Source organism: Apteryx mantelli, chromosome 1 (assembly GCF_036417845.1).
Source record: "Apteryx mantelli isolate bAptMan1 chromosome 1, bAptMan1.hap1, whole genome shotgun sequence".
Lineage (NCBI taxonomy): Eukaryota > Metazoa > Chordata > Aves > Apterygiformes > Apterygidae > Apteryx > Apteryx mantelli.
This window is the reverse complement of record NC_089978.1, coordinates 214,155,853-214,183,847: the sequence shown is the minus strand read 5'-3', so window position 1 is coordinate 214,183,847 and position 27,995 is coordinate 214,155,853. Positions and strand designations below refer to the sequence as shown.

The 27,995-nt window shown below is 41.4% G+C and overlaps 1 protein-coding gene across 1 annotated transcript in view; it reads right to left on the bottom strand.

Annotated features, from left to right (window-relative positions):
• Positions 1–676: 676 nt before the first annotated feature.
• Positions 677–27,995, bottom strand: part of GRM3 (glutamate metabotropic receptor 3) — a 108,025-nt gene continuing 80,706 nt past the window's right edge. The window contains 3 exon segments of the mRNA XM_067289980.1: positions 677–750; positions 7,502–7,676; positions 13,916–14,982. Coding sequence (XP_067146081.1) covers positions 677–750; positions 7,502–7,676; positions 13,916–14,982 — 1,316 coding nt within the window.

Genomic DNA, 27,995 nt, shown 5'->3' with positions numbered 1-27,995 from the left:
GAATCATTCATCATAAGCAGCAAAGCAGGGCTGTGCATATTATATGATGCAGATTTTGTAGCACAGGCTCACACCTGTACATACATACATACATACATACACACAAATACTGCAGCCTTTTTATCCTTTTTACCTACCCTAGGGAAATCCTCTCATAAATATAATGACCTTGAGGGAAGAAGAAACAAAAATAAAACCATGCTGAAAAACTTTTACCTTTTTATTATTGGTGCCTTTACATTAATACTGCTGTTTTGTGCTGAGAAAACCAATCTGTTACACGTAAGGTAACTGTAATATACAACATAGAAATGCAGTCTAAGTTAATTACAACAAGGAGCTACAAAAAAATTTCGTAGGAAAGAAGTCACCTAACATTGCAACTGTGCTTGCAACAAATCACTCCCTTACTGCAGGACTATGCACATTGTGAACCATGGTTATTTACATGTCCCTTACAACTGTTAACAACAGAAGGGCTAAAATCAGTCTAAAAAGTTCCAGAACATCACTATATACTGTACAATCCTCAAAAATAATTTATTACACTGTTTCTAAAAAAAGGTACTATTTTGTTTTGTTTTCTTGTGTTTTTCTTGTGTTTTTCAGAGTGCACAACGTGTGCAAAATTTTGCCTAACAGTCTAAAAACTCAAGAACTGAACCGCAAGTCACAATCACAGGGATGAGGTGGTGGAGTCCAGAACTTCCCTTCCATTGCAGACGGTGGGAACATACATACTAGCTGATGCTGAAAGAGAAAGAGAGGGGAAAATCAGCCAACTTTAGGGATGGGCAAAAAAAACCTAACAAAGGGTGGATTCTAATTCATATCACAGAATCACAGAATCGCTGAGGTTGGAAGGGACCTCTGGAGATCATCTAGTCCAACCCCCCCCTGCTCAAGCAGGGTCACCTAGAGCACATTGCACAGGATTGCATCCAGGCGCGTTTTGAATATCTCCAGAGAAGGAGACTCCACAACCTCTCGGGGCAACCTGTTCCAGTGCTCTGTCACCCTCACAGTGAAGAAGTTTTTCCTCATGTTCAGATGGAAGTGTCTGTGTTTCAGTTTGTGCCCATTGCCTCGCGTCCTGTCGCTCCACTGAAAAGAGTCTGGCCCCATCCTCTCGACACCCTCCCTTCAGATACTTGTACACGTTGATAAGATCCCCCCTCAGCCTTCTCTTCTCCAGGCTAAACAGGCCCAGCTCTCTCAGTCTTTCCTCATAAGAGAGATGCTCCAGTCCCCTAATCATCTTTGTGGCCCTTCGCTGGACTTGCTCCAGTAGTGCCACATCCCTCTTGTACTGGGGAGCCCAGACCTGGACGCAGTACTCCAGATGGGGCCTCACCAGGGCTGAGGAGAGGGGGAGGATCACCTCCCTCGACCTGCTGGCAACACTCTTCCTGATGCACCCCAGCATACCATTGGCCTTCTTGGCCACAAGGGCACATTGCTGCCTCATGCTTAACTTGGTGTCCACCAGCACTCCCAGGTCCTTCTCCGCAGAGCTGCTTTCCAGCAGGTCAACCCCCAACCTGTACTGGTGCATGGGGTTATTCCTCCCCAGGTGCAGGACCCTGCACTTCCCTTTGTTGAACTTCATGAGGTTCCTCTCCACCCACCTCTCCAGCCTGTCCAAGTCTCTCTGAATGGCAGCACAGCCCTCTGTTGTATTGGCCATTCCTCCCAGTTTTATATCGTCAGCAAACTTATTATATACTTATATTACTTACTTATATACTTACTTGTATACTTATATAACTTCTTATATTATATAACTTATATTATCTGGATCATCTCACCTAGCCTAACTGAGATGTCTAATGAAGAATCATTGCAGGTGACTGTGTCAGCAGTGGAACTGATTGATAGAGGTACTGCTTGCACCTCTGCAAGGCAAATCAGATCTTAGCTAGGCTGAAACATCCCCTTGGAGGAACCTGATTTCTCTTTGCTGACTATTGAGAGAGGCTAGGTAGGGTGATGAAGCTCCTCCAAGTGTATCCAAATAAAATGCATACTTTTTTTTAGATAATTCTGGGCCAAAGGGTCTCACTTTATTGGATTTTGTGTGGTAGTGTGAGATAATTTAGCTACAGTGGTGTTAAGATGCTTTAGTAGAATAAAAATTGAATCTTTGGATTTTTCATGAAATGGCACGAAATTCTAAGGTCAGATTCCGCAAACTTTCCTTAATTGGAATAGACATTCCTGAAATAAAACACATGCATTTTTTAATCCAGAAGAGAATTCACTTCTGCACATTAGGACTCTGTGTTGACCTACTTTTTAATTAAAAAAAACAAGTGCATGTGAGTGAAGAAATTTTTGAATAACTGCGAATTTGCAAACAACATTATTTCTCACCTAATGCCAGAATATTTCCTGGCCAGTAATTCCCTTGACCTCTAGGATCTCTGGATCAGGATTAAATATGACTCCAGAGGTGAACGTCAGATTCTGATACCCTTATCTACATTGCCTAATACTTTATTTACAAGTATTTTCATTGCTTCAGTGATATGACAATGTGACATTGAGTATGAGAATCTGTTTCTAAATGCATTTGTAAATGTATATTGATTGTAGAATATATTATTTTTGTGCTGAAGTCTTGTGGATTTAAATTTAAAAGCAAACTGGTGTGTCCATCTTTGTTAAAATTATCTATTGGGCAACAGGAATGTGTTTTCAGATACTCCGTGACATCTCTGTTCACAGCACCATAAAGCTGTTTTCTGAAAGATACATTAGGTTAATGATAACAGTGACCCAGAGAAATATGATGCCTTCATCAAAGAAAACACATAGCAAACAATGACTTAGTAAACTCAATTATCGAGTGTAAAAAGTAGTTTATGCAGCTGACAAGGGCATGGTCAGTCTTCCAAAACTGGTGCTGGCCACCCTTTCAGTTGCAGACTAGTTCTGTAAAGGCGCGCAGCATCATTTGCAAGACAGATCCCTCTTTCTTCAAATCAGCTACTAATTCTTTCTCTGGGCAAATAAATATTTCACAGAAAGCAGAACTGCTTTAGCAAGAGAAATTTAGAGGCACTCTCAGACTAAACTATTACTCAGAGGGCAGGGAATATTCCTGATAAACAGGAGAGCTACGAATGAGCCCCTGCTTTGAATTAGGTAGTGGGGGCTTGATATTGCACAACCTGGATATGTTGAAATCAGTTATTTGTAGGTAGAAGGGCATCAAATCTAAGATTTTGTGAAAATTAACTATCAGGTTTTATATTCAGTTTTAAACTGACTATAATCTGACAACACATTGACCTGATAATTTTATCATTACTACTACTACTACGACGACGACAACGACGATGACGACATAGCAGTAGTAGCAGCAGCAGCAGCAGCAGCAGCAGCAGTAGTAGTAGTAGTAGTAGTACTTTTTGTTGTCAAATTGAAAAATCAGTACTGCTTAGGAGACCTGATTCAAATCCTTATCCTACCGCAGTGTGACTAGGGGCAAAAGCATTTAGTTTCTGCATACATCAGTCACTCACCCAGGACTTTTTTAGCTTCAGGGGTTCTATGAAGTTCAACACACTGAAGGCTATGAATAGCTCAAATATTACAGTAACTGGGTCAGGAGGATGCTGAAGCTAGATAGAGAATATGGTGGTAAGCAAGAAAAAAGCAGCCTTGCCTTTTGAGTTCCCAGGCTTGCCTTCACAGCACATACCTCTCTTATAATGCTGAGAGGTAGAAATTAGCTCTGCTAAGTGGAGGAAAATGTTCACACAAAGTATCCAGCTCTATCTGTTGGCTGAACAAAAGATCTTACTTTTCCTTACCCCTCGGCAATGTTAAACACCAGCCCGGAGTTTCACATTCACACCTTATAGCAGCAGCCAAGTGAAGGATTGCAGGTGCTATTAGAGACACCTCACCTCCATTTTGCCCTTGTGTTTATGCCAAAGAAAAATGTGTGACATGAGCAGCAATCTTGATTTGGCTGCAATTCATGCTTTCCTTTCCTCTTCCCCAGCAGTCCTCTCATTTTGCTCAGAAAATCCTGGGCACAGAACCAGAGTTAAATGCAAGAGCTCAGCGCTGCTGTGGGCACCTTGCAGCATATCTGCACAGTCAGGAACAGGCGGACTCAAACTTGCTATACTGTGTGCTGCTTCCTTTACTCATGCTCACAGCTGGACAGCTGTGAGTTAACTGTGTATAAAAGCTGTATAGCTACACTGGTTTGGAGCTAAGATTGGGTAAATAAGCTACTGAGAGAGAATATATGCCAGCTTGGCTAAAAATAGTAGCTTTAATTCTTTTTCTGACCCCTATGGAGCACTTCTGGAGGAGCTCACATCTGTGTACAGCTGTCCATGTGGATATAACATGGATGAATGACACCTTCTGGGTGTAAAAGCTCAGCCTGAATCATGTAGCTGCTCAAATCAGTGCTGAGCTCTTTTGGAACTGTGGTGCTCCTACCTCCTGGGAATACCTCTGCCAGGCCACAAAAAAGGCCACAGGAGAAGCAGGGAAATATTCTGATGAGGAGACACACTGCTATGGAAGTAAAATTTATACAGCGCTCTGCCAAAGGTGAATTTTCAGATGCAAGTAAATGTGTATGGTCATATCCATTACAAAACTTGTCATACACCTAGGTACATATACGTCCTTTCTCTCTTCAGCTTAGATCTATATTCTGTTGTAGTCCAGACTTCAGCTGTCAGAATGATCAAAGCTCAGTGCCTTTACAGCAGGTTTCCTCCCTTAGCAGTCGACTATTCACCTCTACTTGCTTTTTGCAGAGCACGTAGTAGAGACGGGGAGCTGTGTTCAGATGAACTACTTCAGGTGCTTGGTTTAGTTACCACACTGCAGCTCAAGAGGCTGAGCAGAGGCTCAGACCCTTCCTCCACCATTCACTGTAGAGATGTAGTCGTGATGGATTTCTGGAGCTAACACTCTTAGTCCTGTCCGCGAGCATCTTGAGATTTTCTGACCTTTCCTCACAATGCTCAGCCAGTTGCCATGGTTCAAGGTGACACGGGTAAAACCATCTGTGGGTAACTTGCTGTTCATTGCTCATAAGAGTATCTCAAAGCATTAACAAATGAGAGAGCAAGGAGGTGGTGACAGCCCTGAAATGCCACAGATGTGGGAATCCATCGAGGCAGGAAACACACTGCCCGTTCGAGTAACTGAGCTTCTAAAGGGAAACTCCTGCCCTTATGATAATGAACAAGAACTGGCTTTTCAGGTGTCTCTGTTACTAGAATAATCTGCAGCTAATTTTGATCAGTTTCCATTAAGCATCTTGTTACTGATGAAAACACCACCAAGGCCAAAAGAAAAACGAGCCATCAGTCCCAGGACTGATAAAAGGAATATTTTAGATTTTTTTTTTTTTTAATGTGCTATGCAGTGATTGATGTTCTCTCACTGTCCTTTTGCTGCCAGTGAGGGAATATTCCCTGTGATGAATGGGGTGCACATTGAAAGAGGATTATAGCAGGCATGGAAAAGGCCATGATATGGATTAGAACCAATTTGGATGACAACCCTTTTGGAGATTTATGAGTGATTGAAAAGTTGAAATAACATTAAAAGAAAATGTATTCAAAATTGTTTACAAATAAATGGAAGGAATGAGGGAAAGTTTGCCTTCTTAAAAATATGGTGCTATGATAGTCGATTGTCAGTGTTATTTTGCTAAAATAATCTTCCTAGAAGGGAGAAGTTGGGCTTCTTCCATTGTATGCAATGGACCTTTTAGTCTCTCTTTCAGGTCTTTCTAGTCTCTTTCCAAGGTCTGAAAAGACCAGCAAAGATGAGCATCTCAGTTTCAGTTAGTTGTAAGCAGGGGAAGTAAATGACAGATCTAAACAATGAATTAGCAAGATGTTATAAGGCTGGATTTTTAGGCTTTCCTTAATGTCTTAAAGCTTTTTACAAACCTTAAAAGTAGGCTTTTAATTTAAAGCTATGTACTGAGATTGTCTTTCAGTTGAACGCATGCATACACACACACACACACTCACATACATATTATCCAGCAATTGTAATAATAATACAAAAAAATCTAATTCCAAAATGCAATCTTATACAAAAGTATCCATGAATCAGAATGGTTTCTGATTTAGCTTCTTACATAGTATGAGGGATAAAAATTGGAAAGACCACTTCATGCAGTATTCATAGAGGATGAAAATAATTACATGAGACTTACCATTTTGTCTAAAGGATTACTGGGAACCCATGGTTCTTGCAAATCCAGCCCTTTTGGGAGTGCTGTGCACTTCTGACACTTTGGACTGTCTCACCTGTCTTGATTTGAGTTCTCCAAAAGGGCAATGTGATTTTGATTTCTGGCAACAGGGCTGGATGCAGTCCTCACTCTGATGAGATGGGGGATGTGTAGAGCCATACAGTTGATCCCTTCTTAAGGGACCCTGAGCATTCACGGCACAGTTTGGCTTTTGAGGTGGGAGAAGCAAAAAAGGCTAGGCCCCCTCTTCCTAATTCCTGCCAGTTTTAGGGCATGGCAGGGTCCCCAGTTCCTTCCCACAGTTCCCTCTGAAACCTGAGGTGCCAAACATTTCTACTCAATTGTGAAATTTAGGTCATATTTTAATGCCTGAGGCTAGGTTAGTGTGATCTTCCTAGCAAATCTTTCTCTGCCTCCCCACTTTCCTCTGTTTCTTCTTCTTTGCCTCTCTCTAGTTGTAATGTGCTTTTTCAATTAGCCTTCCAGGTTAGACATGCTGTCTGCAGAGCTCAGTGAACAAGGTGCTGTGTGCTCCTATCCTTGACAAGTTAATCTTGACAAGGAAAAAAAATATATATGTGACCTATTTTTTTTTATCCCCCAAAATCTCTGAAAAACTTACATAAAAAAAGAGTGACAGTCCCAAAACAAAATCACAGATGTGAATCTGCCTGGGATGGAGAAACGGAAGATGAGGGAAAGGAGAGGGGCAGAGCAGATGAGCTGTCCTTGCAGTAGTGTGCTGATTGCTTCTCCAGGCTGTGGCACTTACAAAGGGCCCTGCTCATGCTCAGCATATAGAAACAGTTTATGGCATCTCTTGTATGCATTTGCTGCAGACTTAGAGCCTTTGCTTACAACCCAGGCAATAACACCCGTTGAGAATGTGCCGTGTGGTGGCGCAGGTCCTGACAGTGTGTCATTTTGAGAGGAATACTCCAGGGCAATCTGCTCCTTTCGCTGCTATGAGGGTGACAGTGGGAGACAGGGTTTTGTGCAGTATTGGTTTGAGTCAGAGCCTGCTGAAAGCTTTCTGCTGAATTCAATGAGCTTCAGATTGGACTCTGAGCTGAATCCCACGTGAGGGGAACAAGCTTTTCTCTCCAGACACGAATGAAGTGATGCTTCCATGGGGTACATAACCCAGCTTATAAAAGGCTTTTTGTTGCTGGCGAAAAACCCTCTTCTGACTTTACCCAAACTCACTGCAACCCCATGTCCTTATAGAAAGGTGGCAGTTTTGTTACTTACACTGGGAGTAAGTGGTCCCGGTCCCACTGACGCTGAACCTGTTGAGATGGAGTCTGTGAGTGACCACATTCTTCTGGGGCTGGAAGAGGATGATGTGCACCTTGGGTGCGAACAAGCAGCCCAGCACAACGAAGCCGCTCAGACTCACGGAGATGCACATGGTGGTGGTCTGCACCTAGGAGAGAGTGGGCACAAAGTGCTGTATTTCAGTATGAAAAGCTCTAAAATACAGAATGTTAGTAGCGTCATCATACAACAGCAGGAACCACAACCTTCCTTTCTTCCTGTTTTTTCACTCATATAACTAGGTGCCAGTTTACTACCTCATTTTCAGTTCTTCTTTTCTTCCTAGCTGATTCCTTAATTAAGATGTTGAATTAAACTGCCTTAAACTCTACTGCTTAATCTGAATGATTATACATCCATGGCTCATTTTGCCTTAGTTACACTCCTGCAGTCCTTGGAGATTAGCCTTCTTCCATGGGAATGCTTCTCGCATCTCCTTGTCAGAAATAATCATTGCAAAATGAAAATTAGAGTAGGGAATGGATTTTGTTGCTTTATATATACACAGAGCACCAAGTGCTTTGTCAGCAGTGAGTATAATTAACGTGTTCATATAATTAATAATCACTCTTTACCAAAGGAGCATGTGGCAAGCTCCATGAAAAGGTGCTTTGCTCTCACAGGGTGAGGGATCACGGAAGACCCTACAAAGGCAGTGTGAGAAAGGGACACTTTCTATGTTTCCAATTGCGCTTTCTCCTTCACATGTCTGCATTTGGTCCAAAAGCTTCTGCAGTCAGTTTTGCACGGGTCTCAAACTAGGCCGTACACAGGTAAAATAGAACCAGGAGTATTCCCATAAAACCAGAGTAGTTCAAGGGAGTAGTTTCAATTTAAGCTTTTTTCACTTACAGTGCCATCCTCCCCAGCCTGCTCTGCTATGGTTTGTGCCTCCAGAAGCAGCTCAGCTGTGCTGACACAATTATGTGCTCAATCAATGAAATCATTTGGGTTAAAAATAGTCCCACCCCACCGAGTTACTTTTAACCTGGACCAGTTCAGTGGTTTGGTGTGTTACCTGGCCTCATGGACACCAGTTTCAGCAGAGCTGAGGGGCAGCTCTTCTTGGCAGGGCAGAACTGACAGGCAGGAGAGTGAACTCCTTAAGTCAGAACTACATTTGAAGAAAATGTAGAGAGAAACTGGCTAAACAGTAGGAACTTTTGACATCTGATTTTATTAGAACCAGTCTAACCAGGTATTTCCCTTCCTGTGTTACCGCTGTATTTCTTATGTTTTTGTCTAAAGCTTAAGACCTTTTGTCTAGGTGTGCAGGTGAGAAAAATCCCTTAAATGTGCTAGGTGTTGGAGCTGGTGTGAATTTGTGTGTGTTTTTTTTTAATCATACCAGGCTTCACTGTACCTTTGATTCTGAAGGAGAACTCCTCAATGAAATCAGTGGGGAACTCTGCATGAAAGTCAATGGCATCAGAGAAGTCTGTCCTATCCAACAGCTCTCCTTAAAATTTTTGACAGTGCAGCTAACTGAGGCAGCTGACAAACACAGCAATTTGCACAGCAGGCTCTGGGCTCTGCTTCTAGATCTAGATTTTCTAGGAACTTCTTCTGGGATTGTTGGAGGACTCCTGGAAGCTCATTTAGGAACTTCAGGGTGCCTGCTGCTGCCAGGAAAGGATAGCTACCAGAGGCTGTGACTTCTAGCAACTTCTAGCAGCTTCTAACAAGCTCTATCAGCTGTTTGTCATCAAAGGGTGCTTCGAGCTTCTGTTCCAGCTGACTGTTCCCTGATCAGGGAAGGTGAGGCACTTTTGCAGCAGGTGCCAGGGAGAGGCCTATATAAGCGCAGGAGCTAAGAGATTTGTCAGCTTGCACAGCAGTTTGTGCAGAAGGGCATGAGAAGCTCTGCTGAGGAGAAGTGTTTGTGTGTTTAGTGGTGCTGCTGCTGCCGCCGCCGCCACAGGGTCCCCAGCATCCACTGGAGCAGCTAGCCCCGGCATGGTGGAGGACTTGACACAGGCTGAGGTCCTGAAATAGGATGCAGCTTTGGGGTTACAGGGGCAAGGGGATGTGGTTGCCCCATTTTCCAACCTGACCTGCTGTCTAGAGAGGTCTGCTGCTATCCAGGGGCTTGTATCCGGGATGGTCTGGAGAGACTGCCAAGGCTTGTCCAGCCTTGGACTAGCACTCCCTGCTGATCTTCCATGTGGACATCAGTGATACAACCAGGGGAGACCTAGAGTGTACCAAGTGTGACTACATAGCTCTGGGGGTGATTGTCAAGGGCCTGGGGGTCAAGGAGGTTTTCTCCTTGAAACCCCTGGTGAGAGGGAGGGGCTTGAAGAGGAGTGGATGTATCCTGCAGGTCAACAAGCAGTTGCACAGCTGGTGTTGGCAAGAGGGATTTATCTTTTATGACCATAGGACCCTTTTTGAGGAATGAGAACTGCTAGGAAGAGATGGGTCTCACATAACCAAGTGGGGCAGAAGCATCCTTGACAACAGACTGGTGAGGAGACCTTTAAACTAATAATAACAGGGTAGGGAGATGATGACCCACAATCAAGTGAGGAAGTGGTAGACTGGTTGGCAAGCGAAGTGTGCACTTCATGATGTGGGCAAGGGAGACCTTTAAATCAACAAAACAGGGCTGTGTATGCACACAAATAAGGAAGTGACTACAGGACAGCTTTATGGGGGAAGCTTTTGTACCTTTTCTGGGAAATCAGCATGACTGTGTGCCTCGCTGATGCACACAGCACAGGGAACAAACAGGAGGAATTAGAAGTTCGTTTGCAGTTGCAGGGCTATGATCTCATTTGGATCACAAATGTGGTAGGATAGCTCACATGACTGTAGTGCTACCATGGATGGATACAGGCTCTTTAGGAAGGACAGGTCAGGATGGTGAGGAGGGGGAGTCACCCTTTATGTGAGAACAGCAGGAAGGCATGGAGCTCTGCCTTGGGGAGGATGATGAGCCAGCTAACTCATGGATCAGGATTAGCAGGCAGACCAGCATGGGCAAACGTTGTGGTGGGTGTTTGCTACAGACCACCTGACTGAGAAGAAGTAGATGGGGCCTTCTTCAAACAATTGGAAGAAGCCTCATGTTCACAGGCCCTAGTCCTCATGGGGACTTTTAACTACCCTGATTTCTGCTGAAGGAAAAACAGAGCAGGGCACAAACAGTGCAGGAGGTTTCTGGAGAACATTGACAATGACTTCCTGACACAGGTGACCAAGGAGATGGGAAGGAGAGGGACTTTGGCTGGACCTCATACTTACAAATAAGGAAGAACTGGTTGGGGGTGGAAAGGTTGGGGGTGGCCATGACTGCAGCAACCAGGAGATGGTGGAGTTCAGGATACTGAAAGGAGGGAACATGGCAAAAAACAGGATCACAACCCTGGACTTGGGGAGAGCAGACTTTGGCCTACTCAGGAATCTGGAAAAATCCCATAGGATATGGATCTGGAGAGAAGTACAGGAAGGCTGGTTGATTTTCAAGGATCACCTCCTCCAAGGAGTCAAGCAAAGGTGGCAGGAGACCTACATGGATGAAAGATGCTCCTAGTGGTGTCCCCCCCAGAGGGGAGGATATTGGGGCCAATACTGTTTGTTAATGATCTGGATGATAGGATAGAGCGCACCCTTGGCAAGTTTACAGGTGATACAAAACTGGGAGGAGTGGCTGACACACCAGAGGGTGCTGCCATTCAGAGGGACCTTGACAGGCTGGAGAAAAGGGCAAATGGGAATTTCATACAGTTCAAACAAAGGGGAATGCCAAGTCCTGCACCTTGGGAGAAATAACCCCATGCACCAGTACAGGCTGGGGCAGACTGCTGGAAAGCAGCTCTGCAGAGAAGGACCTGGGGGTCCTGATGGACAACAAGTTGACCATGAACCAGAAATGTGCTCTTGTGGCAAAGAAAGCTGATGGTATCTGGGTCTGCATTAGGCAGAGCGTTGCCAGCAGGTTGAGGGAGGTGATCCTCCCCCTCTACTCAGCCCTGATGAGGCCATATCTGGAGTGTGGGGTCCAGTGCTGGGATCCCCTGTACAAGAGAGACATGGGTATACTGGAGCAAGTCCAGTGAAGGCCATAAAGACAATTAAGGGACTGGAGCATCCCTCATATGAGGAGAGGATGAGAGAGCTGGGACTGTTCAGCCTGGAGAAGAGAAGGCTCAGGGGATCTTAAAAATGTTTATAAATATATGATTGGGCAGGTAATGGAGATGAAGCCAGACTCTTCTTAATGGTGCCCAGTGACAGGACAAGAGGCAATGGGCAAAATACAAGAAATTTCATTTAAAAATAAGAACTTTTTTTTTACTGTACGGGTGTACTAGAGGCAAAACCTCACAATAAACACTTCCAAGAGTAGAGAAGGCTATAATTAACTAGGTTTGTTTTTGGTGGGTGAACCTGTAAGATATACACTGATATATCATCTCAACATTTCTAACATGCATTTTGGCATCTTTCATAGAGAATCCATACAAAGACATTTCCATATCAATATTGGTAGGGATGAATGCTATGTTTTACTGCCTCCCCTCCCCTGCCCAACTACTGCATTTCCCAAGAGCTCTCACTGTCTTTTCAGAAAGGTGAGTCCTAAACTGTTTTTGTACTTAATGATAAAATCTCGAGCCAGGCAAATTTACTTTTTTTTTCACTGACACTTATGTTAATAAGATGGTTTTTTGCTATTGAGGCCACCAGCATTAGTATCCATTAGGATGGCACAGATTGGTTCATAGTCAACTTGTGACACTGAATTAAAGTCCATTAAATCTGTGCTTTTCAAAGGAATCCCAGAAGTGGGATATCTAGAATGGGATTTTCGAAAAGCTTCTGAACACAGGACAAGTCATGAAAGTATCAGAAAAGGGATTAAACTCATTTTCTGTCAACTCAAAATGACTCGAGTTGCTACCTTATGCACTTCAGAAGCTTTCATTTAAATTCAATTAAAGGAACTTCTGAAAATCCCACTTACAGAAGATAAGACTGAAAAATGCTTCTTGAGCAATCAAGTCATACCCCTCTTGGCCATCAGTGGCTGTGCAACCCACTTGTGACTGTCTGCACTGATGTTATCAGTGCAGGCCTCCTCCTGTGTCTATCTTCATGATTACTTTGAGTGCCAGGAACTTTTCACCTGTGCCTACCTTAAACTTTTCCTTCATTAGCTTCAAGCCATTACTCGCCATCCTAACTTCTCCTGAGACTGAGTAATTCCTTTCTCTCTTTTTTTCTTGCCTTGAAATTATTTATAGACTGTGACCACGTCTCCCTGGCTTTACTCTTGTCTGGACTAAATATATTTAGCTCTTTTACTGTCACTCTCTGTGTCTTACTGTGTCGTTTGTTATCCATCCCTGCTTTCTTGAGGTTCTCAGTACCTTTCCTAGGCTGAGAAAAATAGTACTAAACATAGTATTCCAGGGTGGTCACATCAAAAGTACATTAAGTGACATTATCAGCTCCCCAGTTTTACGTACTATTTCATGCACATACTATAATACTGGCCCTAGGTTAGTCTGCTACATTTATTCTGGGCAGGGAGGTGACAATTCAGTACAAACTGCTGTAAGGGACAATGTTAACAGTCACTTCTCACATCAAAATGACTGTGATATTTCCAGTGGAGCAGATTATAATTTTTTTCTGAGACAATCTTTTCCATCCAAAATACAATTTTATTGAACCTGAAGCTTTGCAACAGTATGCTAGAACTTAAACAATTTAACTGGTTTTGTTTGAAGCATGCTGGTGAAGGCTGACTGATTTTTTTTGCTCAGTTACAGATGTATTTTATCTCATACAAAGTGAAGAAAGAATAAGAGTTGTATATTAAAGCATAACATTTGCTGGGAATTCTTTTTTTAAGAACTGTTTTAGAGCAAATTTTGAAATTCTTTCCTATTATTTTTTTTATTTGGAATAAAGTACTGTTTGAATGGGAGGTTCTTTTGCTGAAGGGGACTAGTTGTTTCAGTTTTTCATGTAAGGCCTGCCTCCACCAAATAACTCATAATGACTCATAACTCATGATCTACTAGCTTTTTCTGTTAGAATTTGGACTTCACATACTGATGTACCAATATGAATATTTCATCCATGTGATCTGCCTCTATCACAATTAAACCTACTATATAGCACTAATCCCCTCCACCTCTAACTATACAGGCACAGCTCAAAATGAGGCCATTTTAGAAGTAAAGTGAAATTTTGGCAATATGCTTAGATGAGCATTAACTTTGAAACAGTTTGTTTGCAAAGGATACAGGGGACCAAAGAAGCTTTTAGAAAATGATGACAGGGTTCTCTGCAGCGATGCACACAATTTATGGAAACACATATTCAAAGACTTACTCTGTAGTCACTGGATGTCACATAAAATATAGGGAGAAAGGCCAGCCAAATGATGCACGTTGTGTACATTGTGAAACCGATAAACTTGGCTTCGTTGAAGTTCTCTGGGCATTTCCTTGTTTTGAAGGCATATACAGTGCATAAGACTACGAGGATTACATCATATGTTAAGGAGATTAACATACTGGAATCTTTGACATTGCATTTCAATATGACAGTCTCTCTCTTCTCGGGAAGAGTGTACCTCCTGGTGCCGGGGGACTCCAAGATAAGCCACACAGACACCACCACAATCTGTACCAAAATGAGACTCAGGCAGATGAAGACCTGAGAGCTGGGGCTGATGAACTTAGGCCTTTGAGCACCGTTCTTTACACCATCGAATATTCTGGCTATGCAGTTTGTTTTTGTCAGGAGGGCAGAGTAGCAGACAGCAAAGGAACTTCCTAGTCCCAGACGGCGCAGGGTGCAGATAGCTGGTGAGGGCTTGGCTATGAAGAAGAAGGTCATGCTGTAAGACAGGAAGACCCCGAAGAGCAATATGTAGCACAGTTCACGGCCAGAGGCTTTGACCAGGGGGGTGTTGTTGTGCTTGATAAACACTCCAATGACCATAAAAGTACAAATAAAGCCCAGACATGCAATGGTAACAGGACCTATTGCCCAAGCATCTTCCCACTTGATGTAATCTTCTGGTAGGTCGTAACAGCCAGTCAGGTCAGCTGTGGGCCATTTTCCAGGCCCGCAGTCTGCACAGGTAAATTCATCAGCCAGGTACTCATAGGTTTCACAAGGAATACAGATCCAACAGCAGACGTCTCCTGGTTGCATATTCTTCATCTCGTTAGGAGCGCAGGGGTCACTACACTGGGAAACGGGGACAGAGCTTCTGGACCAGTGGATAGAGTCTACTTCTAGTGACAAGGTTTCTGCCCAGTGACCAACCTTCACGTAGGAGTATCTGCCTCCAGTGTACTGGAAATTGAACACGTTGTATCGGCCTATCCCGTCTCCATAGGCATCAAATTTGACCATGCTGTCTGCAGCATTGGGAGGATTGAATGGAGCTGTGAAAAACAGAAACAGAACATTATTATCAAAACAGCAGATGATTTTTTTCTTCCCTTTAGGAAGCACAGCCACTTGACAGCTTCTACAATCCAGTTCATGGGCCAAAAGGTAAGCTGAGAGGTCTGGTTCTAACTCAACAATTTTTGAAATGTTTTTGTCTTGTTTGAACTTGGAAGAAGAAAAGAACTTAAACAGCAGAACTCCACTTCACTTCATGAGAAACATTTGGAAGTGTGGAAAGTTATCTTAGAGTACCTCCTTCCTTATTTTTACCCTGCATACACAGGAATTCTTCCATTATCTCCCCCCTGTATGTGCAATCACAACCTGTCACATTTTCGCTTGAAAGAAAGAGGTCTGGTTACAAATAAGACTCAGTGCTATTTGGTGAAATTCAGCTATCACATTATAAGGAATTTTAAATGGTCAGATCCATAAACATGAGTATGAGGCTAACAGTCTGGAATGAAGCTGAAAAGAGGATTCATTCAGAGCATGACGGAGAAGTAACTATGAAGTCCTTAACAATTTCTGACTATGTCTTTTTAACTTCTTTCTGTGTTCTAAAAAGTTAAGCATACATTCTACTTTGCTTCAATTTTTATCAGTTTTATCAGTTTTGACATTTCCTGTCTTGTTTCAGCTTCCCAGCATGTGCTGCTTTGGTCCTATGTCTTATTTGGAGAATAGATGAAAAAAAACACAGCCTGGATCTGTGACCTTCTATGGGAAATCAATATTGTAACACTTTCAACTGTTAAGCTCTGGACACTTTTTGTTTTTCCCCCAGCTGAAGTTCATGCAGGGAGTGAAGAATTATTAAAAATGTAGGAGGAAATTGCATTTACCATGTGATTTATTGGCTGTTTGCTGTAGCATCAAAGGTGAACAGCTTTGTAGGCAGGAAGCAAAAGTTTTTATTGTTTGTTTTGTTTTTTTTTGCCACTGATGAGCAGTAAAGGTGATTTCGTTCCCTGTGTCTTTGGTTAAAGGAGTGATTCCGCTGTCGTTGCTGGAATAAATCTTTTTCCCCACACCTGTGCCCGTTCTGTGCTTTAGCATCGGCAGTGCCTTATAAGGATGTAATAACTTCCTCCACTTCAACCTCCAGATACTTTGGATTTCTTGCAGTGGATTTATTTAACATCTACAAAGTACTGAGGCCAAATTCTCTCACCTTTATTCCTGCAGAGCATTACCTTACTTTGCAGTACTCCCACTAACGTCAGTAAAAGGAACAGTGATTTTTGGCACAGAAACACTGATTGAAGGGGTGATGTACAACCTGCACCTCCTCAGGAGCTGGACTTGGAGGTGCATTTCTTCCTCTGCTTTCTTCTTACCTTAGGGCAAGGTAGGAAGATGATTTTCGGCTTACCAACTGGTTTTGAGCCAAGACTCTGCCTGTTTTTATCTCTGCCCTTTGCTGCACTTACCCCCCTCACCTGTGTCCAATACAGTGGTAGACAGCCCTGGTTTGTGGGATTACAAACAAGGTCTGGGTAATCCAGGAATGCGTAAGGGGATTAATTTTCTCTCTTCTTCTTGACTATTGGCATCTTGTCCAGCAAGTCTAGCCCACAGTCTAGCCCAACAAGACCTTTCAGTGAACAAAACCTAAAGGCAGCATAATATTCCCCCAAAAGGTCAATCCTCTTGGAAATAACGCACTTGAAATTAAGCAAGTAGATAAATGCAAAATATAGGTCAACAAGAAAGAATATTAAGCAGCTTCCCTTCTCTCCCACCTCTTTCTAACACACAGACATGCAAGCTCTCTCAGCCAGAAGCAGCATTAAAATGAAATCATAATGCAGCACTTAACAGCTCTTCAATAATGTGTTGTCATTGACACTGTCTTATTTCATTATTCATAACACTTATATAGATTGTAGAAGCTGTTAACACAGCAGCTCTGTTTTAAGAGCCAATTTATTCACTTCAGTGTTATACAGGCCACGTCCTGAGCTGTGCTGAGAACCTGTGACTTCTACTGGGACCAGTGGAGCTACAGGTACACAAGACAAATTGCAAACTAGTTGCATGGCTTAATCGTCTGCCATGTGTGTAGCTTCAAGTGCATGATTACCCTGCACTGCTTGGGTACTGCAGATGAAACCTGTTTATGTACTTGATATGTAAGGGGCAGAAATATTAGCACTTTGCAGGCCTGAATTCCCTGTGTAACATGGATACTAGCTTCTTAGTTCTGATAGAATATTTATCATTTAAATGGGACAAAGTATTTGCCTGGGACTTCACAGGTAGATCCAGAAGGCAAAGCAGGTAATTCCGTATATTTAGCTTGAAGCTCATAAGTATGTTACCTTCCAGGAGGTCGTTCCCACACTACACATGTGAAGAAAAGATTTTTGCAGGACAGCTTGTTTTAAGCCAACCACAGCTTGTATAGACTGTAAGACAGCTAGAAACATTCATTTTCAGTCGCTACTGATAGAGGAAAATAAACCACACTCCTTTTGATGGGAAGGATGAAGTCATTTAACCAAACAGTGATGTATTAAACTATAGTATGGTGAGCCAAAGAATACAAACGAGCCTGCTGGGTGGCAGCAATTGATATACCTACTGATTACATATAAAATCACTAAGGTATTTTAACTGGTATTTATCAATGTATTCCATATCATGTAGCACTGCTTCCAGAAAGTCCTGTTTCCAGAAAGGATGATCTAATAATAAGATACCTATAGGCAATAATGCAATATGCAATAATGCAATAATGCATAAGAAAATGAGACTTTATTTTCTAGAGTGAAAAGAATAATTTTTGCATAATAGCAGATGATTTTCCCAGAGATGAAATGTCAGGCCATGTTACAAATCACTCAGTGAGAAATTTTTCATATTTTAATTTTGTGAGTAAACCTAAAATCTTTAAAACAGGTGCTTCTGGTGGATCTTTTTCAGAGTTCTCACTAAGCTGTTTTGAATGTGTTCCTTGGAAGGTAAGAAACACGGCTCTCTGGGTATATCTGTGCTGTTAGCTAAGAGACTATCCAAATGACAAGACAAACTTTGTCTCCTTTGAGCAGTGTCTGAATCCCCTCCTCTCCATGCACTTCATGAATTGGATTATCCTTATGCAAAGCAGCTATCGAGGAGAAATTATGTAAAAGAAGTTGTCTAGGAAAAGAAAGGATAATTAAAAGTGATTTAAAGATAAACCAGACAGGCTTTGTGCTCAAGCTTGCAGCAGTTTAGCAATGAAGATACAACACTAGTGATTTTTATCAGAATAGAAGAAACACTCAGGTACTCAAAATGCAAAAGGCAAAAACCTATGGAGCCATCATGCAGACAGCCCACCTCTATCACCTAATGGAAGAAATCCTATCAGAGGAAAATGATGCCATTGTAGAAGTGGAGGACAAATTCCTTCAGGTTCAAGCAGCAGGGGAAAGGGTTTACAGCTTTGTGACTATTTCAGTAGTAGATATTGATCAGAACATAAAATGGCTTTTCATAGTTTCTGTACAGTGAATTATGTCATTTTGTTTCCCTCTTCCTACAGTGGGATCATCTTATCTAACAATGACTAGCAATAGCTTGCTCATATAAAGCTATTATGTTTTTGCATATATGCTGTTAAAAGCAGGTGAGTCGCTTTCAAGGTGTTATCAAGGCTATAGCAAAGGCAATTTAGAAACCTTTATTATATTTGGTGTCAGTGATATACAGGTCTTGGTGGTGTATAAGAATTCAGAAAGAAAGTCCTGAAAAGGGTATTTTTTTTAAGAGGTGGTATGCGAAATCTTTTTTGAAATGCTTTAGATTCCACACATTGGGTCAGTTAGATGAAAAATATTTCAGAATCTTTTAACCAGAGATGAGCAGACAATGAAAGCAAAGCAGTTTTAATCCTTCATTAAGCTTGAGGAAACTGTTAAGAGACAGGGCAGCCTAGGAAAAGCAGATGACCCTCATCTTAACCAGCCTGGAATCAGATATAGTTTTGTTTGCCAGCAATGTCTTTGGGCCAGGACGGATATTTTGCATACAGAGTCTCACATATGTCTGGCAGAGAACTGAATACATAAATGCTGTCTTATAGAAAATAACATCTGTAACGCTTCCTGGTAGGAATACTGACAGGTGTGCCTACATTTGAGAACAGTCTTCATATCAAATAGAGCACACATCTGCTCCGTGCTTGCAGAATGTGTCCTTTCAAAACAAGGTGGAGATCAGAGGCACAGCTCACTAGCTAGGAGGCAACTCATTAATAACAAGGCTTGACAAAAGCTCTGCAGTTTTTCAGCTCTATAGTTTCCAAAGCTGTAGGATTTCATGTGGCTCAGAAAGAAATATAAAAAGGAATATTTTGTGCACCAAGGGCACCTACTTCAACAGCTTGTTGGTCCCAAAGACTTTCAGCCAGTAGATTATAAGGAGATCATGGGGACTAAAAAGGAGTGCAAGGTGAAGAGACAACAGACTGGAGTTTCTGAAAAGTTGAGTAAAACCTCTTTAGTCTCACTAGATGGTGCTGCAAAAACTCTGAACTTCTGATTTAGGAATGAAAAACAAGACATTTGTTTATGCAATGGAAAAATATAGTTTTTTTTTTTTTTAATGCTCCCTACTTCTTCCTGTTACATATTCCAGGCAATGCCTTGTTAAAGCAGTGTAAAGAAGAGCCTTGATAATAATATAACAACAGGATACAGTGTGTTTGTCCATGGGGCTCATCTGCGTGCATGATGCCTCATCTTGAAAAGTATCATAAAGGACCCTGGGAAATCATATATCTTTTCATTTTAATTTATTTTTAGCTAGATATTGTTTGCTGAGGTCAAAGTGACTTATTTCTGCTTGGCTGAACATTCAGACTAAATGATGGAGCCCTGATTCACCCACCCTTGTTTCTATCTCAGCATAACGCAGCTGGTTTCACACCTGATTGGCATGAGGGACACTGAAGTTTGGTGACTTGAAAATTAGAATAAGGAATGCTCAGACTGGAATTTCATTAGATTGTACCTCTCCACAATTAATAAATAATGAATGGGCTTAAAATATCAATTTTCACAGAGTCAAATAGTCACTTACAACCTCTGCACCATTTCTGGATGTGTTTGTATTATTGGCAGTATTGCTTCTTCTCATTCAAAAAATATGTGCAAACCTGTGAATGCCTTATCCCTAGGGACAGCTTTACTTGGGAACAGCTTAGCCAGAGTATGATGGAGATTTCTGGCAAATACAAATGTGCAGAAAGACGAGCAGTGTAAGACCACTTTGTGAGAGAGGTGCGGGGTCACAGCTGAATACCGCTACCCTTGATTAGTCTTACATAAATGTAATTTTCCTGTCTAAGTATATTAGATTTTCCATTCAGCTCCTATTTTAAGAAATTTAATGAATTAACAATGGGATTTCCAATTTATTAAAGGGTTTGCATTTCAAGATATGGAAGGCAGAAAGCATGTAAATGTTTTATAATCATTATATTTTTTCTTAAACACACAAAACATATCCCTTGAAGTTAGGAAAATCTCTTGAAGTCTTTAGGTTAAAGTTGCACTAATCCTACTATAAAAGAAATCAAACATATGAAAAAGCATCTAACATCCATTAAAAAAAAAACCTCCTTGGTTGATAATTGATATCAATCAATTGTGAGATTCCAACATAGCAATGCCTTTGGACTGATATCAGTCTTTTAATTTAAGATTATTCACTTTGGGAAATGACTGGCACAAGAGGCAAAATGCATGCAAGGTAATTTATACCCGCAATCAACTTGTAATTACAAAGGAAATTAAACCATGACTTTAAATCGCCTAACTCCTCCCTCAGGCCAACTAGTTATTTTGTAAACATAAGCAAGGGGAACCCAATCCCATTATGAAGAATTATGGCCATTGCTAGGGTGACAACACAAAAGCTCAAGAGCTGGAACTATACGTTCTGGGCTGGCCTTTAACAACTCGTGAAATGCTCTGGTGTCAGAAAAAACTGAGTTTCCTGGCAATGTTATCTGTCAGCTGCTGAAGATTAATACCGCTTTCAGAGCTCTAGATTTTGGCTTGGTCTTTCTGCCAGTACCTGGGTTAAGAGTTTCCTCTGCAGCCGGTCTGGACTTCTGGGTGAAGGTCAGTCTCATTTAACTTTTGCATTGAGAACTGATGGGGAGGAAAGCCTTGACTTATCCCGCTCTTCTCAAGGCATCCAGGGATGCAGCTGAAGGAATTTGAAGCTGCATTTTAATTCTGCATTAGTTATGCATGGGAAACAGCTAGAATATTTCAGTGTCTTTGGACTAAGTAAGTTATATCAGTTATATCACAGTGGCACGATTCTTTCTCATTTCGGAGGCACCATCCCACGATGTGTTAATTCCACCCCTCAGATTGCATATTGTAGTTGATTGCTAGGGAAGTGTTGAATATCCAACAATATTTTTGGTCCCTATTCATCAGTCTGAAGGAAATATGAATAGATTAAGAGATTAAGATTTTGAAGGAAGTTGCTTAAAACATTCTCTCCTCTGTGGGGACTTTAGAGTTGTTTCCAGAGAGCGCTCTGAATAATTTAGTTAGATGGTTTGTCCTTAGAGATCAGAACCAAATGAACTTTGAAATACACTCACTGGCTTTTTATTTCCTACATGACTTGATATGAAGACACTCCCAAATCAGGTGGACTGATATAATTTAATAGATTTAATTCCTTATAATGCAGCACTATTATTTAGTAGTAGTAATACTGTAGCTGTGATAGTCTAAGATTCAAAAAATTTCAAGCTTGTAAGAAAGGCAGTAATTTTTTATTAAACCAGCCTATAGATGGAAGAAGGGAGAAAGCTTTCAGGCACAAGGTCATTTCATTAGGTCATCGGAGAAACTGCTCAATAAACTTGACCTTCAATTATTTTGAAGGAACTGCTCTGCTTGGAGTTCAGTATATTGTGTTTTTATTTCCTGCTGGAAACACAATTTCACTTGGCAAACAACCTCATTACTATCCATTTGCAGAGTGATTTTTGAGACGTCTCTGTTAGTTTCTTTAGAAAAATATAGTTTAGAAACACAAGGCCTGATGAAGATGCAAGGCAAGCTATGAAAAAGAGACATTATGCCAAAACCTTCTCTATGTTTTCTAGGTATGTGGGCAGTCTAATGAAAGGTATTGCCTCTTCCTACAAATTTCATGACTTTATACTATTATTTTTGGTAAGAAGCTATGGAAAACTCTCAACAATCACCCTAAAAATTGTTAATAATGATGCAATTTGCAAAATGAAATTGTATTTCCACTAAGAATATAAAATCATGAGGCTTGAAGTTCTAAGGAGAGAATCCTTAGAAACTCTTATTTATTGAACCTTTTGTGGGGAAAAAAAAAAGGGATTATAGAATGCTTCAGCATTGGAATAAAGAAACAATGCTGTGGTGAAATACATGTAGCAACCTTCAGGCTCACAGAGTAGACATGGACATGGACATGTTGTGCAGCTCAGTGACAGTATTTGGCACATCTGACATAATGTTGGTGGAAGAGAAAGAAATGTAAATGTATCACACATCCCACAGTATAAGATTCTGAAGAGGATCCGTTTATTTTCTGAATATAAGATGCGTGAGAAAAAAAGTGGCCTAGATTAATTTAACCTAAGCTTAATTAGGGTGTCCACAGTGTCATTTTCTTACACAGCTTCTCTAGTCAGTAGAGAAAAATAGGCACCTCCAAAGACAGGCCCTGGTTAAGCTGAATTGCCGTCAGGAAGGTGGCTATCTTCCTCCATCGATAACTCTGCACTTACTAGGCTATGAGGCAAAGCATCTCAAAGAGGAGATGAAAGTTGGCTGGGTTGAATTTTGGCTATCAAACTAATGCTTTTGGTAAAGCCCACTGCTCAACTCCCTTGGTAAAGCTTTGAGTCTGTGCTGTCTTTTTCCTCATTTCCATGTAAATACACAACAGCTAGAAACGTACATCTAAAAATGACAGGTTAAGCCAGTATTCAGTGACATGTATCTGATAAATGATGAAATGCTGAGTCAACCAATGTGGAAGTGAAGGTGGGCTATTTGCACCAGTGAATTGCAGTAAAAAGACAGTGAGATAAAGGGCAACGACACCTGGCTTTTAAAGTTATTCATGCATATCATACACCAGCTGCAAAGGTGGTACATCACTTCTCCCAGTGTCATTAGTGTTCACTGGCATCTATTATCCTACAACATGCAAATTGCATGTCCTATTAATACTTGCAAATTCTGCTCTCTAGAAAAAAAGATAAAAGCTGAGAGCACAGAATTGTTTTTGCTAATGTTTTGCTCCACTGAATCCGTTCAGCAAAGCAAGAGCAATCACTGGACCTCAGGGAAAAGGTGAAAAGAAAATGTTGATTTATTTGCCTGTTTAATGGTGGAAGCAGAGATACATTGATAGGCTTAGACTGATAAACTGTTTTAGAGATCTAAAAAAGGACACTAAGAGCACAGCGTCGAAGCCTCACCTGACTTCAGATACGTTATTTCCTGAAGAACCTCTAAGATGATTTTTTTATTCTTCAACTACTGGACCATCAACTAGACATTATTTATTCAAACTGAAGTGCAAATTTAATAAAGGAAGTTTAACAAACTTTCTCAGTACATTTCCCACTAGCAGCTTCATGCAATGTCTCCTTTGCACTGTCTGATGGAGGAGGAATTCTCCTCCCTGCCCTGGCCCAGCATGTCCATCTTGGCTGCTGAGCTGGTGTCAAGATCTTGGAGCAGTGATCAGCTGCTCCAGCCACCTGGGCCATAGAGGGATGCCATGGGAAAAATTCTGCTTTCAGGGACACTACAGGTGAAATTCATTTGGTGCTGTATCTTTCATTCTTAAGAGCTTGAGGGATGTGTGATGTATAGTTATTTGTGTCAAAGGAACTTAGCAACACTGTCTTGTAAGGGACCGCATGAGCGCAACCTTCTGCTGTTACAGGCAACTATGCAATTGCTGCTTAGACTGGGAAAGTCCAACGAACCTGCCCCGTACATTTCTACATGTGATCAAACATCTTCTGATGTTCTGTAACAAATTTAAGACCTACTGTAAAAGACAAAGCCACAGATAAAATGCTCCCACAGGAAGACAGCAGGAGAGTTCTGCAGCAGAAGTCTGGAAAGTACAAGCAGAGGAAGATGCTTGAGGCCCCAAAGGTATGAAAACACATATAAACAGTCAGTTACTGATCACTAAAGGAATTCAGCCTTGGCAGCTGGGCAGGATGGTTTTTAGGGCATAACAGAGAGAAAAAAGAACATATATACAGCACATGCAAAATATCCCATTTATGGAGAAAAGACAAAGGAGATATCAAGAAGACATAAAAGCCAGTCATAGCTTCTACAAGAACAGGAACAAAGGAGAACAGAGAGGAGTTGCTTAAGGACTGTCCCCTGGTTAAGGATGCTGCAAATCATCAGTACTGTTGTACAAACACCAGGAGGTTCTCCCTCCCCTTTGGTAGACAGCTGCTTTTTGATCTTTTGTTCACCACATTTTGCTAATGCAAATTCACCAATCTTATGTCAAGTAATATCTTTTACTATATAACTGGATTAAGTATATTAGAACTTTAAAGAACAGTAAGTGAGTGCTTGTTTAGAAAGTGAATGTCTCTCAGCCTTTTAAAGTATTTTTAAATTTCTTCTGTAGGAAAAGTGCTAGATACATATGTGCCATTAGACCAGAAGAAATGAGAGGATGATTCATTTATTGGCAGGTGGAAAGATGGGCTTGTAACAAGAAAAGCAAAACTGTAGGAAATGGAAAGTGGATGCAAGACTGAGGGGGCTGGGGCTTTCAGTGTGTGAGGTACGATAACCTACACTTAACATTTATCAAGTATTTGTAACCACAGTTCACATCAATGCGTTTGGCTCTGTGCTGTTCTTCCTACGCACTAAGGAGTCAGTGAGTTTTGGTCTGTAGGCCCTGCAAGCCAACTTAATGATCTTGGCATGCTTTATGTGCCTCAGGTTTAAGGATTTTTATTTGCAGATATCCTTCTGGCTTAGCGCTGAATCCTTTTGCATTCCAGTAGTGAGCAGGTGAATTGCTGTTGACTTCCTCTAAGTTATTATTGCTTTCAAGGTTTAGATTCCTCTTGACTTTGCTCCATGGCTAGAGCAAGAGGTGAGAAAGCAAATCAAAGTATTGCTCCTATGCCTGAGTCATGCTACAGCTAGCATTTTGAGAACATTTTTGGTACAAGATTTTCTGTTCCTGATTTCCATGTGTGTCAGTGTGTGTGCCTTTCCCCCCTGCCTTGAAGAATTTTAGTATTCTTTGTATGCGCTGGTTATATCCTCACATAAAATATGATTTCATGGCAGGAAGAAGGAAACACAAGGAAATGACTCACCCAGATAACAGCAATGAAATATCTTTTTACATTATTTTCTGTATCCTGCTAACAAAATAGCCATAAATATTGCAGTGATGCCAAAGTAGACATTCTCTGAAATGCTTTTAGAGGTGTTTAGAAATGCGGATCTAAGAAAGGAGGAAATGAAAGATAGCCACCCTTCAACACATTTCTCTGCCAGGTCCATCCAGTTTGCAGTTGATGGGAATTGTGTGGAAGGTCAGTTTGTGAAGAGTGCTCACACATAAATGGAGTTTCTGCTCCATAAATGTGCAGAGCTGTTTGCTTTTCAAATTTGATTTCAAAAGGTAACTGTAATCTATTGTTATGAGCTATCTCTGAGCGATTTCTTTGATAAAAATACTCAGAAATATTTGCATGAATAAGAAGGGCAAATTTCTGATTGGATCTGCAAATCCTTTCAGTCACTCCTCAGAAACTTCTGCCCTGAGGACTTCTTTTCATTCATGATACCATTTACATAAAGGGAAAGACTGAATGTTTATGACAAATGTGTGTTTAGCGCAGAGATTTACACAAGGACTGTTCTGGGATTGGGTTAAGTTCCTTTCTCACTTTGAATGATTCAGTCCTTTAGATAGAGAAGAGAGACACTATTGTATCACTGAACTGATCCTTCATATACTGGGAGTCAGAAATGCTTGGGGACAAGCTTGAAGGGAATAATTCGGGCTTTGCGCAAAGCTGAAATAGAATCATGTACTTCCCACTCACATGCTCCCCATTCGCCCCATAGGTTATCTGAACTGTACTTCAACAAGTACAGCACAGCTGGTGGCTTTGCATGGAAGTGTGCTATGTGGAAGTGACGTGGGATCCAGACCAAGAACCAGGTCTAGGTTGCACAGACCTTCAGGTCTGGAGACCACTCTGGTAGACCACATGAAGGAGCACATGTGACGATGCTAGTTCAGGTCCCAAAAGCAACATGGCTATTTTAATGTAGCACCGGGCTGGCCATGGTGGCTGAAGATTAGTGTCACACTAATGTGGCTATACTGATTTGGCACAAGAACTGGTTTAGTCAGTGTTAACCTGGAAATATCTTTGCACTGTACTCTACTGTGTGAGGCAAACATGTCTTCCAGGAAAGAAGTGAAATTTAAGATATTGCATGTATTATCATGTAACTGTAAAGATACTTTTCTGCAGAACCATGCTCATAATTCTGCCTTTCTAGGATAATTATTAGCTGCCAACAAAAATAATGGTTTGTTAAATTATTCATGGAGCATTTAGTTATCCTTGAAATTAGACATCTGCATTTGTGACTTCCTCTGTCGCCTATTGAAAAGACCATTTTTTCTGGGACACCCTCAAAGTCCTTGAAATTCAGGTATTTTACACATGGATGATACTTTAAAAGAAAAATTCCTTTTCCTAGTGTATCCTTTTCCCAGTCCCTACGCGATCTCCTCCTCATGTCATTGTCCTCATCTTTATTCATACTGTCACTGTCATGCTCTGAGATCAGACCCTGCCACTTTCATCCCCTAAAATGGCACCTCACCATACTAATGAAACTAACTGAGACTGCCTCTCAAAGTACTACCTCTTTCCATAGGAGGTAACCAAGCAGAATCTGGTCCTTCTGTTGTCTTTTCAGACCCAAATTAGGTATTAAAATGCAAGGAATAGGAATCCTGAACCCAACTCTTTTCTCGCCTGATATCATGTCCTTTCAGGTCACAAGAAAAAAGCAGCAGACCTGGCATCATTTTAGCTATGTGTGGATGTCACACACATGTAAATCTGTATGAAGAATAACAATCTATTCCCATGATATGTCCTGAGTTCTCACCTTGCTATGGAGGCAGGGGGATCAGAAAAGTGAGGGTGCACAGTCAGAGGGTGAAAAGGCTGTATGAGTTTTCCTACTCCTCTGAGCACCTTGCCTGTGCAGGGCCTTGGTGTTTCGAATTCAAAGACATTTGCCAGGGAAACAAAAGACGAAATAATAACTATTATAAAACAACCAGCAGGCAAACAGAAAGTCTGTGATTTAGAGGAATTAAGTTACCGAACCTTCTGTCTCTCAAATATGTGATCTGAAAGAAAATCATTGCTCAGGTTTTCAGTCACGTATTGCTCCATAAATACAGAGGGTCTAATCCCATTCTCATTTACCCACCCACATGGGCACTATGTAATCTAGAGCTTTGTATTATGCTTAAAGGTTACTTTATTAATATGACCAAGGCAAACTAACTATAAGTTACATACAAGGCAGGGGCTATCTAAATTTGTGTTCTGTTTCAGTTTTTTGTTAGCTCAGCTGAAATGGTGGGTTGTATAAATATTCAAGTGGAGGAAACTGAGAATGAGTGCTATTTGCTATTTCAGGGACTTCAAAGCTCATTCACCTAAACATGCTGCTATAATGAGGTTGGGGTCATTGCTGGATCGTGGTTTCTGCAGACTTTCCAGGAACGGCACCTAGCTGGGTGCAGGCCAAAAGCAACATACTTGCTCCCACTTCCTGAGAACGATGAGGAAAAGTTGTTGCTGGTCTGTGACTTGCTAATGCTGGATTTACCATCTTCATATATACGGGAGGTCAGCGGCTGTGCCAGACAAGTGAGTGCTGGCAGCACACGG